The 17,485-nt window shown below is 42.8% G+C and overlaps 1 protein-coding gene across 1 annotated transcript; it reads right to left on the reverse strand.

The window, feature by feature from the left end:
* Positions 1–3,533: 3,533 nt before the first annotated feature.
* WEE1 (WEE1 G2 checkpoint kinase) lies at positions 3,534–15,461 on the reverse strand. The gene is made up of 11 exons (XM_071761979.1): positions 14,667–15,461; positions 12,256–12,464; positions 11,731–11,797; positions 11,480–11,652; positions 10,593–10,714; positions 8,614–8,760; positions 8,141–8,236; positions 7,969–8,054; positions 7,557–7,727; positions 7,321–7,466; positions 3,534–4,924 (listed from the first exon to the last, which is right to left on the reverse strand). The coding sequence occupies exons 1-11, from the start codon at positions 15,219–15,221 to the stop codon at positions 4,774–4,776; spliced, it is 1,923 nt and encodes a 640-aa protein (XP_071618080.1). The 5' UTR covers positions 15,222–15,461; the 3' UTR covers positions 3,534–4,773.
* Between the last annotated feature and the right edge of the window lie 2,024 nt (positions 15,462–17,485).

The raw sequence follows: 17,485 nt of genomic DNA on the forward strand, positions 1-17,485 counted from the left end.
CACAGAGCATTAAGTTACCTTTCAGTTCCTCCCTGGTCCTACTTGTAGCTTGTAGTCATTTGTAGCTGATAAGGTATTTCTTACCAAGTAGGGGAACTCCCCATAGTGCAGAATACCACAGATCCCTTCTTTGCAGAAGGGAAGAGGAATTTAAATCCCTGAATTAACTGCAGTAACCACATTTTGGGATGGAAACTGGAAAAGGAAATGGTCAATAGAAAAAGGCACTTTAAGGCAGGGTTAGTATAAAAGACTGCCAATCAACACTGACTCAGTGCCTGGAAGGCTGAAAGATTAAAATCCCACTTGCTGAGGCATGGAACAAATACAAAGTGAGACTGTACCCTAAACATCTTCACACCTAGGTAGCTGCAAATGAAAAGAAGCAAGAGGGAACAGCTGCAAAGGCAGGAAGCTCACCCAGGATCAGTAGCTGGTGACACCACTAAAGATTGGGAATAGGACATATTTCTCCTGGCCTTCTTCCAGCCCTATCCTGCAAAACACCTTGCCTAAAATACTTTCACTAGTGGTGCATTCAGTTGTCTGTAAATCAATACATGAACAAGATCTTCTCCATCAGGATGCAGGCAGAATATGCAGAATTTTTCCTATGCATAGATGGTAATTCAGTCACAGCAAGAGTTTTTATATCCATTAGCCCTCTTACCTGGCAGTAAACCTGGGAATACATGGAAGATCTTTAATTAGAATTAGACCAGTTATTCTGCTTTCATATTGAGTCAGAAAAATCACTGAGTTTGAAGACAGTTTTCAGATTTTCCCAAACCATCCAGGATTTCAGATAAGTTTTAAGCATGTACAACCTCATCAGCTCTTTGAGCAACATATTAAAGAGTAATAAACTGCTTCCTGTTTAATTAGGCACAGCAATATCCTCTCCTTAAGACACCTCCCTTCCCCCTACCCCAACTTCGTTATACTTTGGGAAGATAGCATCTTCATCCAATTCCAACTGTTTAAACAGAAGCAAGACCTTAATTTCCTGTGTGCTGCCTGCCCAGTCACTGCTGCTTCCTGCTTGCTTCACTGAGCTTCTGGAGCGCCTGTGTCCACGCAGCAAACTCCAACTGGGGGAGCTCAAAGCTCTCTCAGGTAGTGCCCACGGTTCACTGAAAGGTAAGGTAAGGTTCAGGCAGGGAACAGCCTTGCTTCTGACCCTTGATGGGGTCAGATGCTTTAGACCCGAGTCCTCAAGCACAGCTACAGCTATAACCTATTCATAGGTAGCATGCATGCAGATTTATTAAGTGTGCACTGTTATATACAAAGTGACATATAGTGAAATCATGAGGACACCTTTTCCAAGCCTAAAGAACTGAGGAAATGAAAAAATAGGTCAACAGCTTACCTCAGCTACTGCTGGCAAGAATGCTCCATCACTGCTACACAACAAGATAATGATTTGTAACAATCTTTGTCAAGCGTAATACTGGCACACAAATGCTTTCAAGACAAAAATGTAGTTAACGGCTCTGTCCAGCAGGTGTTGCTGGAGACTATAAAACAGATCAAAGACAAGGCCAAGCTGGTCTGCTTCTGGTAGGACACTTCCTGCCTCATCCCACCACAACCCCAGTTCAACAAGATGAACGGGGTGATTCAGTATACTTTCCTTAACAAAACTTTTAAATGTCATAAAGTAACCCAATCCCTGAAACTGAAATCAGTAAGAAATTTTCCTTAATAGCCAATCTAAACCTCCCTTGGTGCAACTCGTAGCCATTTCCTCTTATCCTATCATCTGCTGCTTGAGAAAAGAAACCAACACCCCCTTGGCTATCACACCCTTTCAGGTAGCTGTAGAGCCAAATACAGTCTCCCCTGAGCCTCCTTTTCTCCATACTAAACAACCCTGGTTCTCTCAGCTGCTCCTCACAGGACTTGTGCTCTAGGCCTTTCAACAACCCTTCTTTGGACATACTTCAGCACCTTGATGTCCTTCTTGTAGTGAGGGGCACAAAACTGAACGCTGCTCTCGCGGTGCAGCCTCACTAGTGCTGTGTACAGGGGGACAATCACTACCCTAGTCCTCCTGGCCACACTATTTGTGATACAAGCCAGGATGGTGTTTGGCCGCCTTGGCCATCTGAGCAGACTCCTGGCTCTATCCAGTTGGCTGTCAACCAGTATCCTCAGGTCCTTTTCCACTGGGCAGCTTTCCAGCCACTCCTCCCCTAGCCCGTAGGGTTACACGGAGTTGTGATCCAAATGCAAGATCTGACACTTTGCCTTGTTGAATCTCATACAATTGGCCTCAACCCATTAATCCAGTCTGTCCTTCCTGCCCTCTATCAGATCAACACTCCAGCCTAACTTCATGTCATTGCAACCTTGCTGAGGGTGCCCTCAATCCCCTTGTCCAATGATAAAGATATGAAAGAGAACTCATCCCAGCACCAAACACTGGAGAACACCACTTATATGAGTAGTCACCAGCTGGATTTAACTCCACCACTCTTTGGGCCTGGCCATCCAGCCAGTTTTTCACCCAGCAAACAGTACAGCTCTAGAAGTCCACGTAGCTACTGCATACAGCTCGTTTGTACAGCAACACCTGTACTGATGTTAGAAGCCTCTGAAAATGAGGGATGTTAAGAGCACAGAACATAAGTATATAAATTTATTTAGACTATACAGGGGAAGAAAGGCTTGCTCTTTGTTGATCCCCTGTCAACTGATATTTATGACTTCAGAAGTATGCTCTAAGAGGTCTCATTATCAACAAAACTGTAAGAAACATTCTCAATTCTCTTACAAACAAGACAGGACTACCATACAAAGCAAAAACTTAAAGGCTATCAGTTTTTACTGATGAGAACTGCATATTCATAGAATAAAGTCATCTGAACCAAGTCTCTGAATTTCACTATCATATATGAATAGCACTGAGACCTCTTAAAAATACTTAGCAATTTTCATTTGCTAACTGCCAAGTTAAATTTTTGACAGTCCTTTCAATTCACTTACATCTTCTTTGATGATCTGTGACTCTTCAATATAAGCAATGAGCTTCCCCAGACTAATCTAAGCCTTTCACTGTATCTCTTCTTTACACGAGATACAATATATAGATGTGTATTTTGCATACATTCCGTAGAACATGCAGTTACTGTCTTACATAGACAATTCTTTCCATTGTTTTTATTCCAAACTTTAATAAGCAGTTCTCTTCCCATTCTCAGCAATTCATGAACTTTCCTCCTTACCTCAAGACTTCTTCATAGTTTCATACAGTCCTCCATCTTCACAGTAACAAGTTCCACTTCAAATCTTCCACAAGCTTTGTCTCTCCAATGTACAGTGGTGCTGTGGAGACAGACTGCTGTACATACTAACACAGAGACTGTGGTCCTTGCCTCCTAACATAACTATCAGTGAGTATGTCTCAGTCCCACTCATGAGGGAACCACAAGCATTAGGCAGCAGCAGGAAGCTCATCTTGCCATAATATATTCCTGACTCAGTATTTTATTTCCACAACTATAGAGTTCAAGAATTGTTAGGCAATATTAAAACAAAACTTTTAACTTTAATACTCAAATTCAACACTAGTAAGAAGAAACAGAGCACAAATGGGAAACATTGTTTAAACTAAAATTAAGAGATAAGCCAGTAATTAGAACAGTTCTGGTTTTTAGCAACATATGTCAGCTTAGGTCCAACATAGGTCAGTACAGGTTCTGACAGCCATATTCTGTTCATTTTGGAATTTAAAACTGAATAGTTAACCTTTGTCTGGCAACACAGACTGAAGTTACGCTATAATATACTATAAACACAATCAAATTTATGTACATGAACAATGAAGAACAATCTGAACGCTTAATCTAAATATTTACAAGTACTCCAAACACAGAAAAAAATATACAATAACTTCAAAAACAGACAACTGAAGAAAATATCAACATTTAGAGAACCTTATTAGAAAAAAATTACAGAACATCAATAGCCAAGACATTAACAACTGCACTACACTAACACAAAATCCAAATATTAAATTGGTGCATTATTTTACAATGCACTAGCTTTGAGAGAAAAATGCTGCCTTCACTAAAATGCAGCTGAATTTGTTTCACGTAATTGTTTTAACAAGAAGCCTATTAACACAATAATGATTGTTTTAATGCTACAGTTTACAGCAAGGACAACAAACTAAAAATAGCAGCAGTTCCACATGGCACTTAATTCCACAGGTTTCTAAGCTGTGGTTTATGCAATGCCTACAAAGTGCTCCCAGTTGAATATACAAATAAAATTCACAATGAAGTCTACCTGGTATCAGGTACATTGAGTGTAGGTGGCCTTAACGCCCATCTTTAAAAATGTATTCCCCTCTGCTCCAAAAAAATCTCAGTAACTATCAAAGCAAGGCCCCCCTCCCTCCCTTTTTAAGATTAGGGCTATAACTTCTTACTACAATGCTGTAACACTACAAAGCAGCACACCACTATAGTGGTTAACCCTGGGACCATGTAACGTTTAACAGTGTAACTGAAAGGCTTATGGATTAACATCCAGGATCCTTTATAGACAAGATTGTAACAACTGAGTCCATTAACTCAGGTGGATAATACAGCTCATCAGCCATATTGTACAAGTAAAAATCCAGAAACAGTTCCTGTAAAACTAGTGGCACTGATCAAAGACAGGACAAGAAACCAAGAATTGAATGATTCCTTCAATTCTTTCAGCTTCAGGCCAGCAGAGATGCTACAGCCATCCTCAGTAGTTCTTTTAGACTTCATATAGTTAGTATATAGTAAGACTAACTGAGCGGTTCATTTTCTTCCCAATGAGTCGAGATGGTCTGTTTTGTGTTGTAGATCTCGTTGTCATTCTGTCAGTGAACAGTGCTCGCTCCTCAGCTGCAGCCTTTGCCATCTGTGCCTTCTTCAACTCTCTGCAGGACATTGAGAGTCACACAACACATTAGTAAGAACTACAGGTGCCTCATAGCAAAAGCATTTCAAATTTATTAAAGCAGTTCAAAACTTACAACTTGCATCAGTTTAGGTCATACTAAGACCATTATCATTTGCATCCACCTGTTTACAACCCAGAGGACAGAAATGTTCATTACTTGTCTAGATGTTCCTTCTTTTCAACAAGGGAAGGAACTCAGCTGAATTTTGAAATTCAGCTCAACACTCCACCTCATGCATCAATAACCAGAACATGGCGAGATGCTGTTTACTTTCTAACAAAGGTTTGCCTAAGTGGATTGTTCAGCAACAACTGAGCTTCTGTGGAAAATCAGACAAGCAGACACAGTTAGATGAACACAGATAAAAGTAACTGGTAACAGACAACTCATGAAGCATAATTTCCTTTCACATAGCCACATCAAAAACTTATCTCCACTGATCTCTGTTTTGGCTAACAAAGATCTGAGCTAAAAAATGCAAGGATGAGCCACCAAAGGTAGCACAGGCCACTGTCCCTGTGCCAACATTCTGCCAACTATTCTGTCCCAGAGAATTAGCAATACCCAGTCTGAGGGCAAAGTTAATAAATTTCAGGGTAAAACTAGGAAACAATCTGACTAAACAGCAAATTTATCTTTATCAAGGGTTTCCCCCCACACCCCTTTTTCTCCTTGCCTTAAATACTGACACATGGCTAACCGTAAGGATTCCTTCTATACTCTTTCCCTTCTTCTAAACTACCTTTCCAAGTATTTTCTCTACCCTAAGAACTACTATTTATCATCTCACTTCACAGCTGCACTCCAAAGCAAGATCACATTTTACAAACTTCTGCATATTGGTGGGGTATTTAGTTTGAAGGTACATGTTTCAGCTTAGTAATCTACTTATTAGTATTTAGCTTGACTCTGTGACTAATACTTTGTAAGCCAAAGTAGTACTGACTAACACCATCTAATTCTCCCCCATTATCACTGTCAGTTCACTGAAAGAGAAGGCAATCAATCTTCCCTAAAGACTGAATGTCAGACACAAAGGCACACACATGTGCACAGCTACCCACCATCATTAGCAGGAAATTGTTTCACAATATGCTACAATTCTTCCCTAGACATCTAATATTGAATTCTTCCTCCCTCTGAAGAAGACAACCCAGTAGACAAGCTGAGTTTCCTTACAAGGATTCCTTTCACTAATATTAACTTACAAACACAAGTGGTATCTTTAATGGGCCAAATGCAGGTGTTAAAAAGAAAACCAACAAAACAAAAACCCAAATAAAAATATTTATCTGAACTATTTTAAGGAACTCTATCCTACAACATTAAAAATTACTATGGAAAAGTGTTCTTTTTGAATTCTTTTATAAGAATGTATTCTGCTTGCTGCCAGGCAGCAGTCTTCACAAAATTGCCAACTTCATCTTTCCTGTGATGCAAAAACACATTGTCTTTATACAAAAAGCAAATCTGTCCTTGAGTAACCTGCAGTAACCATCCCATTGTTCCTTCAGAAGCCAACTAATTCGTAAGAAGATTATAAAGATAACCATCTACTATGTCAAGTCTGGCTGCATCCAGACCTTTGCAATGGCAAGATAAGCAGATAGCAATGGAGAGAATCCAAACACCAAGTTAACATCCTCATTCAAAATGAGCCAGTCAAAAAGCAGTTGGTGTTCTACATTCCCTCATAAAGGCCTGCTTATTATGCAGAACACCTGCAAAGTTAACTGCAGTGAAAGATTCACATGATTCCTTCTTAATTTACCAATCCCTTCTCTGAAACTTAAGCAGAAATCAGACTTTCCTAAAGGCAATCTTGAAAGCTTAACTTAAGAAAGGAGTATTTGAGCAAGGAGTAGGACAAGATGACCTCCCACTACAACTGACTTTCTGTAACCTAACAACACTGCTGTGTACAAGTCAAAGTAGTCTGATGGCAACATTTCTGATGTGTGATTTCATCTACGTTCAAGACAGATAATTTGTTTTCCAACATGTTTTCATGTACAGATTAACTAGGAAAACACAGACACAAATACTATATATTACACTATACAGTCACACTGAAGTTACACTATACGTGTTACAAAAGTATGCATTACGCTTGGAGAATTTTTTAGAAACTGTAATGTTTTGGATGCCTTGAACACTAATAGTATATGTTGAGATTCCCTTAGAGTGTTCAAGAAGTTTCTTCTACAGATAAAGTTCCTTTTAAAGTTATACAGCCCACTTTGTACTCTCAGGCATGTACATACATACAGATTTGTGGGCCTCACTGCAGAAACAAAGACAGTTCTGTTTTATCATCACATGAAAATCTATTAGAAATTAAGTTATATTTAAGGACTACAAGAACTACTTACTTCTGCAAGAGTGAATTTTTGAATTTTTCAGCATTCAGTTCTATCCGGAGCTGCTCTGCACTCTTTTTAGCAGCAGAGAGAAGCACTGAATGCTTGACTAGTGCCACAGCTGAAGGCCTTTTCTCTGGATCAGGATTAATCATAACCTTGGAAAAAAGAAAATAAAACATTCTAGTTAAGGCCAGTAGTACAGCAAATAATGATAATCAGAGCACACTGGTACAAGGAGTTCTTACTTTTAGTAAGTCTAGTAATTCTTGAGAAAGCACTTGTGGTATTCTAGGCAGTTTTCCTTGTCGAATTTCATGCCACTGGTCCCCGTTAGTTGGAAGTGGTTCGGCCCCAGCAGCACAGACAACAGTCAGAGCAAGAGCGAAAATATCTGCTTTTGGCAAATGAGCATAGTTCTTGAAGAATAAAGAAAAATAGAGTTACTACACATACAAAACAATCTATAAGACAGCTAAACTATTCAGCACTGAACACATCCACAATACTACATTCCCTTTTAGGTGCTACCAGTCTTTCAGGAGATACCATTTAGCAAGTGTCTCCTCCAGCAGAGAGGTGGCAGACAGCAACTCATTACTCTAAAGAAAACAGCATGCAGACCTAATGCTACAACATTCCACAAAACAGAGCTGCTACCTCTTGTAGGACTTCATTTGCAAGAAAACGGCTATCACCTTCCTCCACCTGGGGACTACACACTCGAGTTACATGACCAAGATCACCTGCAAAAAGAAAAGGAAGTGGGTTTTTTTTTCACAAGACAAATAGACAATGCAGTTCTTTTGTGCACACAGGTGCTACTTCTCACCTATTTTAAATATGACTCTATCAGATGACCAGTCATCATCATCACCTTCTTCTGAAGTTGTACTTGGGACTGATGTCCTAGATATGAAAATATTACCTGAAAAGGAGCAGAATTGTTAAAAACTCACTTCTGTCCCATTTCTACTCCATCTGGTTTCACTATGATTTATTTTAGTCTCAAAGGAGTTTTAAGTGTGTATATATATATATACACAGTTCCTAGAGCTCCCCACTGCTGGGAGGGGAGCCAAGTGTTATGCAAGTAGGCTCAATTACACAAAAAGGACAGAAGATAAACTCAATAACAGTTTAAGTTTGCTGGCCAATTTTATAACTGACATCTTTGTAGTGCTATTTAGAACTTCAGTGAAGAATTTACAGTTAGTAAGGTGTGGCTAACTGCTGATTTATCTACAGCAGATTAAATTAACTGAGGAAGCTGTCAATACAGATTAAAGCAGTTTACACACTTACTAGGTTTGATATCCATATGTACCAGTGACATTGAATGAATGTACTTTAAGCCTCGAGCCACCTGAAGCAGCAGGTCCTTCAGTTCTGGTTCAGTAAAATAACGCATATTCCTGTAATTTTCACTTATGGCATCTGCTAAACTGCCACCTAAAACAATGTTAAAGAAAACAACTCATTATTTTACATCAAACAGTTGACAATGTAATGACAACTTGCTTACACATAAGTACAACTGGATTCCAAAATTAACTATGAACATATCACCAAGAGCTTGCTGATGATACATAGGAAGTGTAAAATCTAGTGCTGATCCCCTCTTTGTAGCCATGTAATATAATAACTCATATTTCTGCTGTGGTTGCCATGCAAATTAACAGGGACAAGACCTCTCTCCCTCTTCCGCAACTCTGGCAGGGTATCAACCATAGGAAAAATCTTCCGAGCCCAGATCCACCTCCCTTTTTAGAAGCAGTCCTCTAGCAATTTTACTTATGCCAACTGCTACCATTGTACGGAAGAAAGAATAGTTTTGCTGCCCCCAAATGCCTCACTGTATTTCCAATATTCAGAGAATCATCATGGTTGGAAAAGATCTGAGATCAGAGTCCAACCAGGAACAAACCACATCAGACAAACTAACAGAAACAACAACAAAACAAATGCCAAACAAAAAGGAACCCAAAACCCCCACACACACCATGTGCGTGCCATGTGCCCACTAGGGCATGTTCTGAAGTGCCACATTTACATGATTTTTTTAATACCTTCCTGGGCAGCCCATTGCAGTGTCTGACTACTCTCCCTAGTATCTATCTAGCCTAAGCCTCCCTGACACAACTTGAGGCCATTTCCTCTAGTCTTGTTGTTCTTTACTTGGGAGAAGAGGCCAACATCCACCTCACTGCTACCTCCTTTCAGGTAGCTGTAGAGAGCGATGAGGAGGCTCCTCCCAGCCTCCTCTTCTCCAAACTGAACAACCACAGTTCCCTCAGCCTCTCTTCATAAGACTTGCTCCCCAGACTCTTCAGCAGTGTGGTTGCCCTTCTCTAGACACACTTCAGCACCTCCATGCCCTTCCTGTAGAGAGAGGCCCAAAACTGAACACAGTTCTCAAGCTGTAGCCTCACCAGTGACAAGTGCAGAGGGACAATCATTTCCCTTCTCCTGCTGGCCACACTGTTTCCAATATGAGCCAGGATGCTGTTGGCCTTCTTGGATACCTGGGCACACAGCTTGTTCATGTTTAGACAGCTGTGAACCAGCATCCCCAAGTCCTTTTCTACTGGGCAGCTTTTCCAGCCACTCTTCCCCTAGCATGTTGAGTTGCATGGGGTTGTTGTAACCAAAGTGCAGTACCCAGCACTTTGCCTTGTTGAATCTCATACAATTAGCCTCAGCCCATCAACCCACTCTGTCCAGGTCCCTCTGCAGAGCCTTCCTACCCTCGAGCAGAACAACACTCCTTCCAACTTGGTATCATCTGCAAACTTGCTTAGAAAGCGCTCAATACTCTCATCTATATTGTTGATATAAGATATTGAACAAGAATGGCCCCAAAAATGAGCCCTGGGCACCACTGGCTGGTCACCAACTGGAATTAAGCATGTTCAGCACAACTCTTCAGACTTGGCCATCCAGCCAGTTTCTAACTCAGGGAAGATTACACCCATCAATGCCAGGATTTGCCAGCTTCTCTAGAAGACTGCTGTGGGAGACAACTACCAAGTCTAGATAGAAAACATCCACAGGCTTTCCTTCATCCACAAGGCAGGATACCTGGCCATTTCTGAACATGTAAATTTTGACTGCAGTTTTGTATAGCTCTACCAAGAGAAAGGAACATCAGAAATTGAGACAACGATGGTATAAAATACATAGGCAATCAATTCCTAACTAGTGCAAGGGATTTTTAGAGATAAACAGGTATTTCAAAACATTTTTTGAAAATAAGTTCAGAACAAGTGATGAATTTTACTTACCATTGCAGTATTCATTCTGTATAAGCATGTGATCATCTTCTGCCCATGCAGAGTAGTATCTTACTACATGAGAATGCTGTCCCAGAACTGCATGTGCATAGACCTCCCTTAAAGCATTTTGCCTGATAGTCACAAAAAATAACAGCACACAAGAACAGTATGAGGTGAAGTTACAGCTTAATAGAAACACATTACATACCATGCCCCCTCTGCAAGCTCAGGTTTCTAATTAAAATCTTTATATAACTTCTGTGGCATCTTAAGGTGGAATTGTAGTTATATCCAAAAGATAAAATAAATTTCATTGTATTAAAAGACTGCCTATATGGAACAGAGAACTTCTTGTGCCTAAGTTTGGGATGCATTTTGAGAAACTCAGTGCTTGTGAGGTTTTACATTGTAACTTTTACAACAGTCGGGGAAAAAAGTCATGAATCACAGGCTTACAGACAAACGCCAAAAAATACCTCAAAACTAACTTAACTAATCAGCATGTCCAAGCTGACAAGGACAAGAACATAGCTGGGAATATTGCTTTCCTTTTTTATCTCCAAGGATCATCACTGCACAGTTTGTTCATACAGTCAGACCCTCCTGCTGTCGATGCAAGCGTTATTTTTACTTTCTAAATGAGAACATTCTGTTTCCAAACAGAATACTGGGACAAACAACTGCTAGAGAAAGGCCAGGTAGCCTTTTCTCACTAGTACTAGACAGTATACAGAAAAAGAAAAAAAACATAAAGGAACTTCAAAATTCCTTCAAAATTATATCTGTTTTACATTTAATTAGTGTATAATCTTTTAAATGCCTTCTCTATACACTAATAAAACAAGACATTGGAGGAAGAAGCACCAAGATGACTTTTAAAAGCTGGAAACACTCACTCATCCACTGAGCCAGCTAAAGGTTTCTTGGAACGCTTTATTGCATAAACACAGCCATCAAGCCTCTTCACACATTTAAACACAGAACCAAATTCACCAGATCCAATCTTCTCCAGTTCATGAAATTCGGTCGCATAGCGTGACTTCATATTGCTTTCTGTTATTGTTATCCTCTGCAAAAATTAAAAAATAGTTAGATCCCTAAACGCACTGATTGACAAACTCAGTACCAAGTTCTGAAGATTAATTACCTTAGCAGGTCTGATAGTTTCATCTTCAGGCTCTCCATCACTTGCTTCCATGTCTTCTCCAAAAGAGCTGAAATTCACACCAGTTACTTTTGCATAAAAGATATGGCTTAACTCAAAACTGAAGTCTAGCAGTTGCTTTTAGCTTAAACAAGCACTAGACATTTTTAAGTGCAAACTCCTAAAACCAGTGAACCATGTTAATATCTTTGTAATTTCTTCTTTCCTTTATGTTTCATACTACTTTTTTACATGTTTTTCCCTCCTCAAGAAAACACTGGGTGCACAGCTCATACAGCCAGGTTAGACACAGCACAGTCTACCGTCTCTGTATGGTAATCAAAAGATCTAGTGCTAAGAAGTTATTTCATGTCATGCCATCTCAAAGCAAACACTTTAAAAACTATATTATCAGTTACTAACAGATTTGCAAGGAAAAATACTTTCGTAGAAGCAATCTGTAACAAAACTTTTGGAGCTGAAAGTAGTTCTAGAGATAAGCCTGACAAAGGAAGTTATGTTACGCACTCATTCCAGTGTGTTCGCTTCCTCCCCCGACATTTTCCATCAGAGCTGTGAAGGAACATGGAATCGGGAGTGAAAGGATTGATGTTCACGTGAGGTGTTTGCCTTATATCTTCTTCTTGCTTCTCAGATTTCCCAACATTCATAAACAGAGATCCCCCTCGAAGTTTGACTGAGCTGGAGCCTATTCCTTGAGCTTTAGAAAGCAAGCTCTGTATTTATTCAACATAAAATTAAAAAAAAAAAAAGACAAAAAAAGAGGACATTTATAGACTTAATATTGCTTTAGACATAAACAGTCAGGTCATGCTTTAAAGCCATCATTACAATATTGTCTAATCAAAGTTAGTTAGCATGAGTTGTTCAAATACCTGCATTTCATAAATAAAATTTTCAAAAGAAGTATTAGGCTTTACACACCATACAAGAGGAGTTAAAAGAAGCACTGAATGTTAAAATAATTTTTAAAAGTAATAAAGCTTATAAGACCACTGCTCTTCTATCTTTAATCATGTCATCATCTAAGCATCTCAGACAATTTTTGTCCATGAAAAGAAACACAGACGAAACTCATCCTCATCCTGTGCGATACCACAATGATTTTTACATACAAAATATGAAGTTAGACCAGACATAGGAAATTATCTCCAGTGACTACAAATTTAGGTGGCAAGTTAAAAAATAAGCAAATATGAGATTTAAACTGATGCACTGATATAACTGATACCTCTTCATGAGTCGGTAAGGAATTGCTCGATAGTTGACAGCACTGATGTGCTATCAGTTCAACATCCATTAGATCTTTTTGGGTGAGAATTTGTCAGACCAGGCATTTTCCAGGCACACAATGAAACCTCCCCCAGTTAGAAGTTTGCCCCCAGTCCTCCTACATCCTGGTGAGCAACATGTTACAAAATGAAGACCTGGTATAAGTGAAGCCTAAAGCAACATAGGGAAGGCTCCTACTTGGGAATCTGAACTGCCAGCTCCAAATCTTAATTAGATTAAGACATTTTAAGTTACCGTACATCTCAGTACACATTTCAGTACTTCTACGTGATACTTTCACCAACTAATTCTTCCAGATTCCAAACATAAGATCCCCAAGATAACCCATGTAGAATTTGGGCATCTAATTTAAGAATCCCACTGAACAGCAACGTCAACACCTTGTTTTCATGTCACAATCCACACGCCTCTTGCATTTCTAAAGTGTCTTCTCCTGACTTTGTCAGTGATCATAAACAATTTTGCCATTTCCAAACGTGTACCACTGAAACTTAAATTTCACATGGAAGCTCTAGAAAACCCATTAGCAAGGTTGCCTTTCTCACTCCTTAAATAATTTGGTTTTAATCTATAGAAGACCCCTGGGAGATTATCCCTGGGATTCCTTTTACAGGGTTATATGACAACTAATGCAGAAAACAAGCCTATCTGTTATGATTAGATTTAAATACAGTGTTTTACAGCTCAAAAGTTTAAATGCCTTCCAAAGGTCTGACACACTCAAGGCTACCTATCCCTTAAAGCTTTCTAATCCATCAGTTTAACAGCATCGGCTGCTCAGGCAGCTCTTCCATTAAATGCAGGAGTGCAGACAATGAACTTGCACTCACAGACAGTGCAGCCGCAGCTCTCGAACAAGACGTAACCCATTTACTGACAGACACGCAGGAGCAAACGCCAATTCGAGCTTCTGTTGTTCGGTTATAAAGGCACAAATTCCCACATACCAAAAAGTTATTATAAGTTTAATATTCTAATTTCACCTCTGTAAAAATATTTTCCTGAAACTACAGCAAAAGCAGGGAACTTAGATTATTTTTGTCTACAAATATAAGAAAATATGTGAAACGTAGTTATATATTTTACACACATAACGGGGGATTGTTCCACGCCCGTTACCGCACGGGACAAAACTTGCGGCCGGGGCTGCGAGGCACTGTTCTCACTTCCTCGCTCGCCCGGGGGCAGCGGGTGGGCAGAACGCGGCAGCCCGTGCTGCGGAGCGAACCGCGGTCCCGGGCCGGGCTGAGGGAGCCACGCGGGGAGGCGGCGCCCGCTGCCGCCCGCCCCTCTCCCCCCCCCTCCTCCCCTCCCCGCCGGGCCCACCGGCGCGCGGAGCCCGAGCGGCCGTAGCGTCTCCCCCCGCGGGTTACATAACCGTAACGGCTGGGGGCAGTCCCGGGCAGACCCGAGCGGCCGCTGCGGGCGGGCGCGATGGTGCAAGCGGCTCGCGGGGCGGGCGGTGATCTCACCGGCACCGCCCGGGCCCCCGCTGCCCCCTCACCCCCGCATTTCAACCGCCGGGCGCGGCGCCCGGCCCAGCGCCCCTGCCCGCCGCCCTTTACGCCGGGGACGCCGGTCACGGGGCGCAGCGGAACACTCCGGCGCCGAAGGGGATGCCTCACCTTGGGGGTGTGTGGCGTATCGAAGAGGCGCAGCTTGCGGAAGGTCTTGTGAGGCGGTGTGCCGGGGCAGTCAGGCAGCGGCGAGCTCGGCTCCTCGCTCTGCACCCGGTAACCGCCAGCCGCCGGGTGCAGCGGGGAGCGCCCGCAGTGGCGGCGACCCTTGTGGGGAGGCGGTGATGAGGGCGAGCCGGCCATAAAATAGGCTCCAGGAGATTTTACCGGAGAAGAGCCGAACCCCTCCTCCTCCCATGAGTCGCCTTCGTCCGGCAGTGGCGCCGCCGCTGGCTCCATCTCCTCCTCCTCCTCCTCCATCAGGGGCGGGCCGCCCCGCGCCGGGGTGCGGGCCGCCGAAAGCGGCGAGTCCGCCTCCTGGAAGGCCGAGTCCTCGCCGGTGCTGTTGCCGCTGCTGCCGCCCTCCTCCTCCTCGTCCTCTTCCTCCTCCTCGCAGTCGCTGTGGGCGCTCAGAAACAGCAGCTTCTGCCGGATAGGGGCGGCCGCTCGACGAGCCGAGACCCGCCGCGGCGGCGCCGCCTGCTGCACGCTGAGGAAGCTCATGGCGGCTCTCTGTGAGCCCCGCTCTCGGCTGAACACGGCCGCTCCGCGTCCGCTGTCGCTGCGCTGCTCCGCGTCCCTTCGGTGCGCTGCGCCACTGAGTGCGGCGGCTCCGCACGGCGCTGCCCCCGGGCACGGTTCACCTCGCGCTGTTCGGACTCCGCGGCTTTCCCGCGACCGTTAGTCATGTGGTGCGCACGCCAGCCAATCACGCCCACCCACTCGGTTTGAAAACACAGGGGGCGGAGGCGGAGCTACGCACGGCCGCGTCACGGGGCGCTTTGGCGCGAACGCCGCGAGCCGGGCGGGGCGAGGTTCGCCCCCCGAACCCAGCCCTGAGGCGGCCACACGTTACGTGTCTGCCCCGTGAGGCGCCATCTTAGTGGGAGGGTTTGGCCCGTCCAGCGGCAGAGCTCCGGGCACGGCTAGGCCGGGTCGGGTCGGAACCGGCCGGGGAGTGGGTGTTAAACGGAAGGGGACTCAGCCGAGCCCTGGCTGAGGCGGCTTGCGCGCTGCCCTGATGTAAATGCAGCTCCCTGCATCGCTGCAAGGTTGTTTTGCTCCCTTTTGGTTACTAAAAGAGTATGAAAAAAAACTCCATTCATGCGCCTGAAAACAATAGCTCCTTTTAGACCAGTTAAAGACGGCCTTGTTTAGCTAAACTAAAAAATGAATACATTCCAAATAACTAAATTCACATGACTAAAATGCAAACACAGGAGCCTGAAATGCAGCAACCCGGCACTGGTCAGGGTAACTCCTACAAGACACATTAAAACAAACCAAAAGCCTTGGCAGGCAACTGTGATTTTCTGTAGATGCTATTTATCAGATAGGCTGTCACAGATGCCACAGCTTTGCCTCTCGGCTCTATTTTCCATCTTGTACCACGGTGTTGAAATGTAGCCCAACACAAGGTTCGGCTTGTGCAGCCGGGGCACAAGGTTCGGCTGTGGTCAACAGCAGGGCTCAGAGGCCCCGGTACTGCTGCCTGTTGAAACACGACACCTGTATCTCCAACAGGTAATTATTTTTAGGGAGATTTTCTACTAAGGTCCAAACCCAAATACCAGGATGCTTTTTTTCTCCCCCTTCCACACAATGCTGCTCACACACCAGGTACATTTGGGACACAGGAAACACCATGGGGATGTGTTTCCATACTCCCAGTTCTGCTGGCCATGCCTCCTTTTTCAACCTCCTTGGCCTGCAAATACCCCTTTGTTTGCAGAGCTGTCACAAAGGGTGGCCCAGCTGTTCCCAGTGGCTCTCCCTGGTACTCTACAGGGACTGAACCAGCAACATGTGCTTGGGGGAATTGCCAATGCCACCAGCACTGCATGAACACAACAGGATTCTAAATTAACTTGACATAACTCTGTACTCACACACTCCCCATGCCTGGACAGTGAAATGGTATTTGCTCAGAGCTCCGTTGCCTCAAGACGCATGGGTCACAATCCTTTTCTTTTGTAAGGCCTAAACAGAAACATTTTTAAAATATCACATCCCTATGTATTTCTCATGCTCTCAATGCCCTGAAAGCCTAGGACAGTTTTTGTTCTCAGGACAAGCAGCAGCAGATCACAGGAACAAAATTTTTGATATTATGGAAACGTTCTGAAAACTAGTTTCAGAAACCAAAAGTCACCAACGTAACCTAGGAAAAAGGGATTGGGCAGCATTTAATGAAGTATGGCTACATCACCAAGTGCTGTAAGCACACTTGTGCAATAATTTAGAATCACAATAACAGACTAATAAAAATATTCATTTATAAAATGAAAATGCACTGTATAGCAAACACTAACAGAGGCATTTGACTTTTAGAACAGATACCTGATGTAAGAGAAGGCTATTAAGAAAATAGAGCCTCCATTTCTTGCTCAATTGATAGCCTACAGGAAGAGATGCAAAGCAGTTCCTAGCATCTCAAAACAACCTTGCCATTAGCTGTGGCTTGCTTCAGTCATATATGAAATTTCCTTTTATATAAAAAAGATTAAAGAATTTAAGCTCTCAATAAGTCCACCCTCTTGAAATGCCAAAACTGCAGTTTCTTTCCCAAACTCAACCTAAGTATAACTGGTGCTGCATTCCTTTCTGAGTCTACAGATACAGGTATTTAGTGAGAGTAAGAGGCAAACAAATTCAGAAGCCTTATTGTATATAGCCAGTTGTATTTAATGAATTGCTAACTACTAGAGCAGGAGAAAGTCACATAGAGCAATTCAGAGTTTGTATAGAGAAAGAAGTATTTCTGAAGA

The sequence above is a fragment of the Heliangelus exortis genome, chromosome 18 (assembly GCF_036169615.1).
Source record: "Heliangelus exortis chromosome 18, bHelExo1.hap1, whole genome shotgun sequence".
NCBI classification, from domain to species: Eukaryota; Metazoa; Chordata; class Aves; order Apodiformes; family Trochilidae; genus Heliangelus; species Heliangelus exortis.

Coding starts and splice junctions, on each gene's coding strand:
- WEE1 (XM_071761979.1), bottom strand. CDS start 15,221: ATGAGCTTCCTCAGCGTGCAGCAGGCGGCGCCGCCGCGGCGGGTCTCG. Junction 8,761..10,592: donor ACAGAATGAATACTGCAATG/GTAAGTAAAATT, acceptor ACATTGTTTTAG/GTGGCAGTTTAGCAGATGCC. Junction 8,237..8,613: donor ACATATGGATATCAAACCTA/GTAAGTGTGTAA, acceptor GCTCCTTTTCAG/GTAATATTTTCATATCTAGG.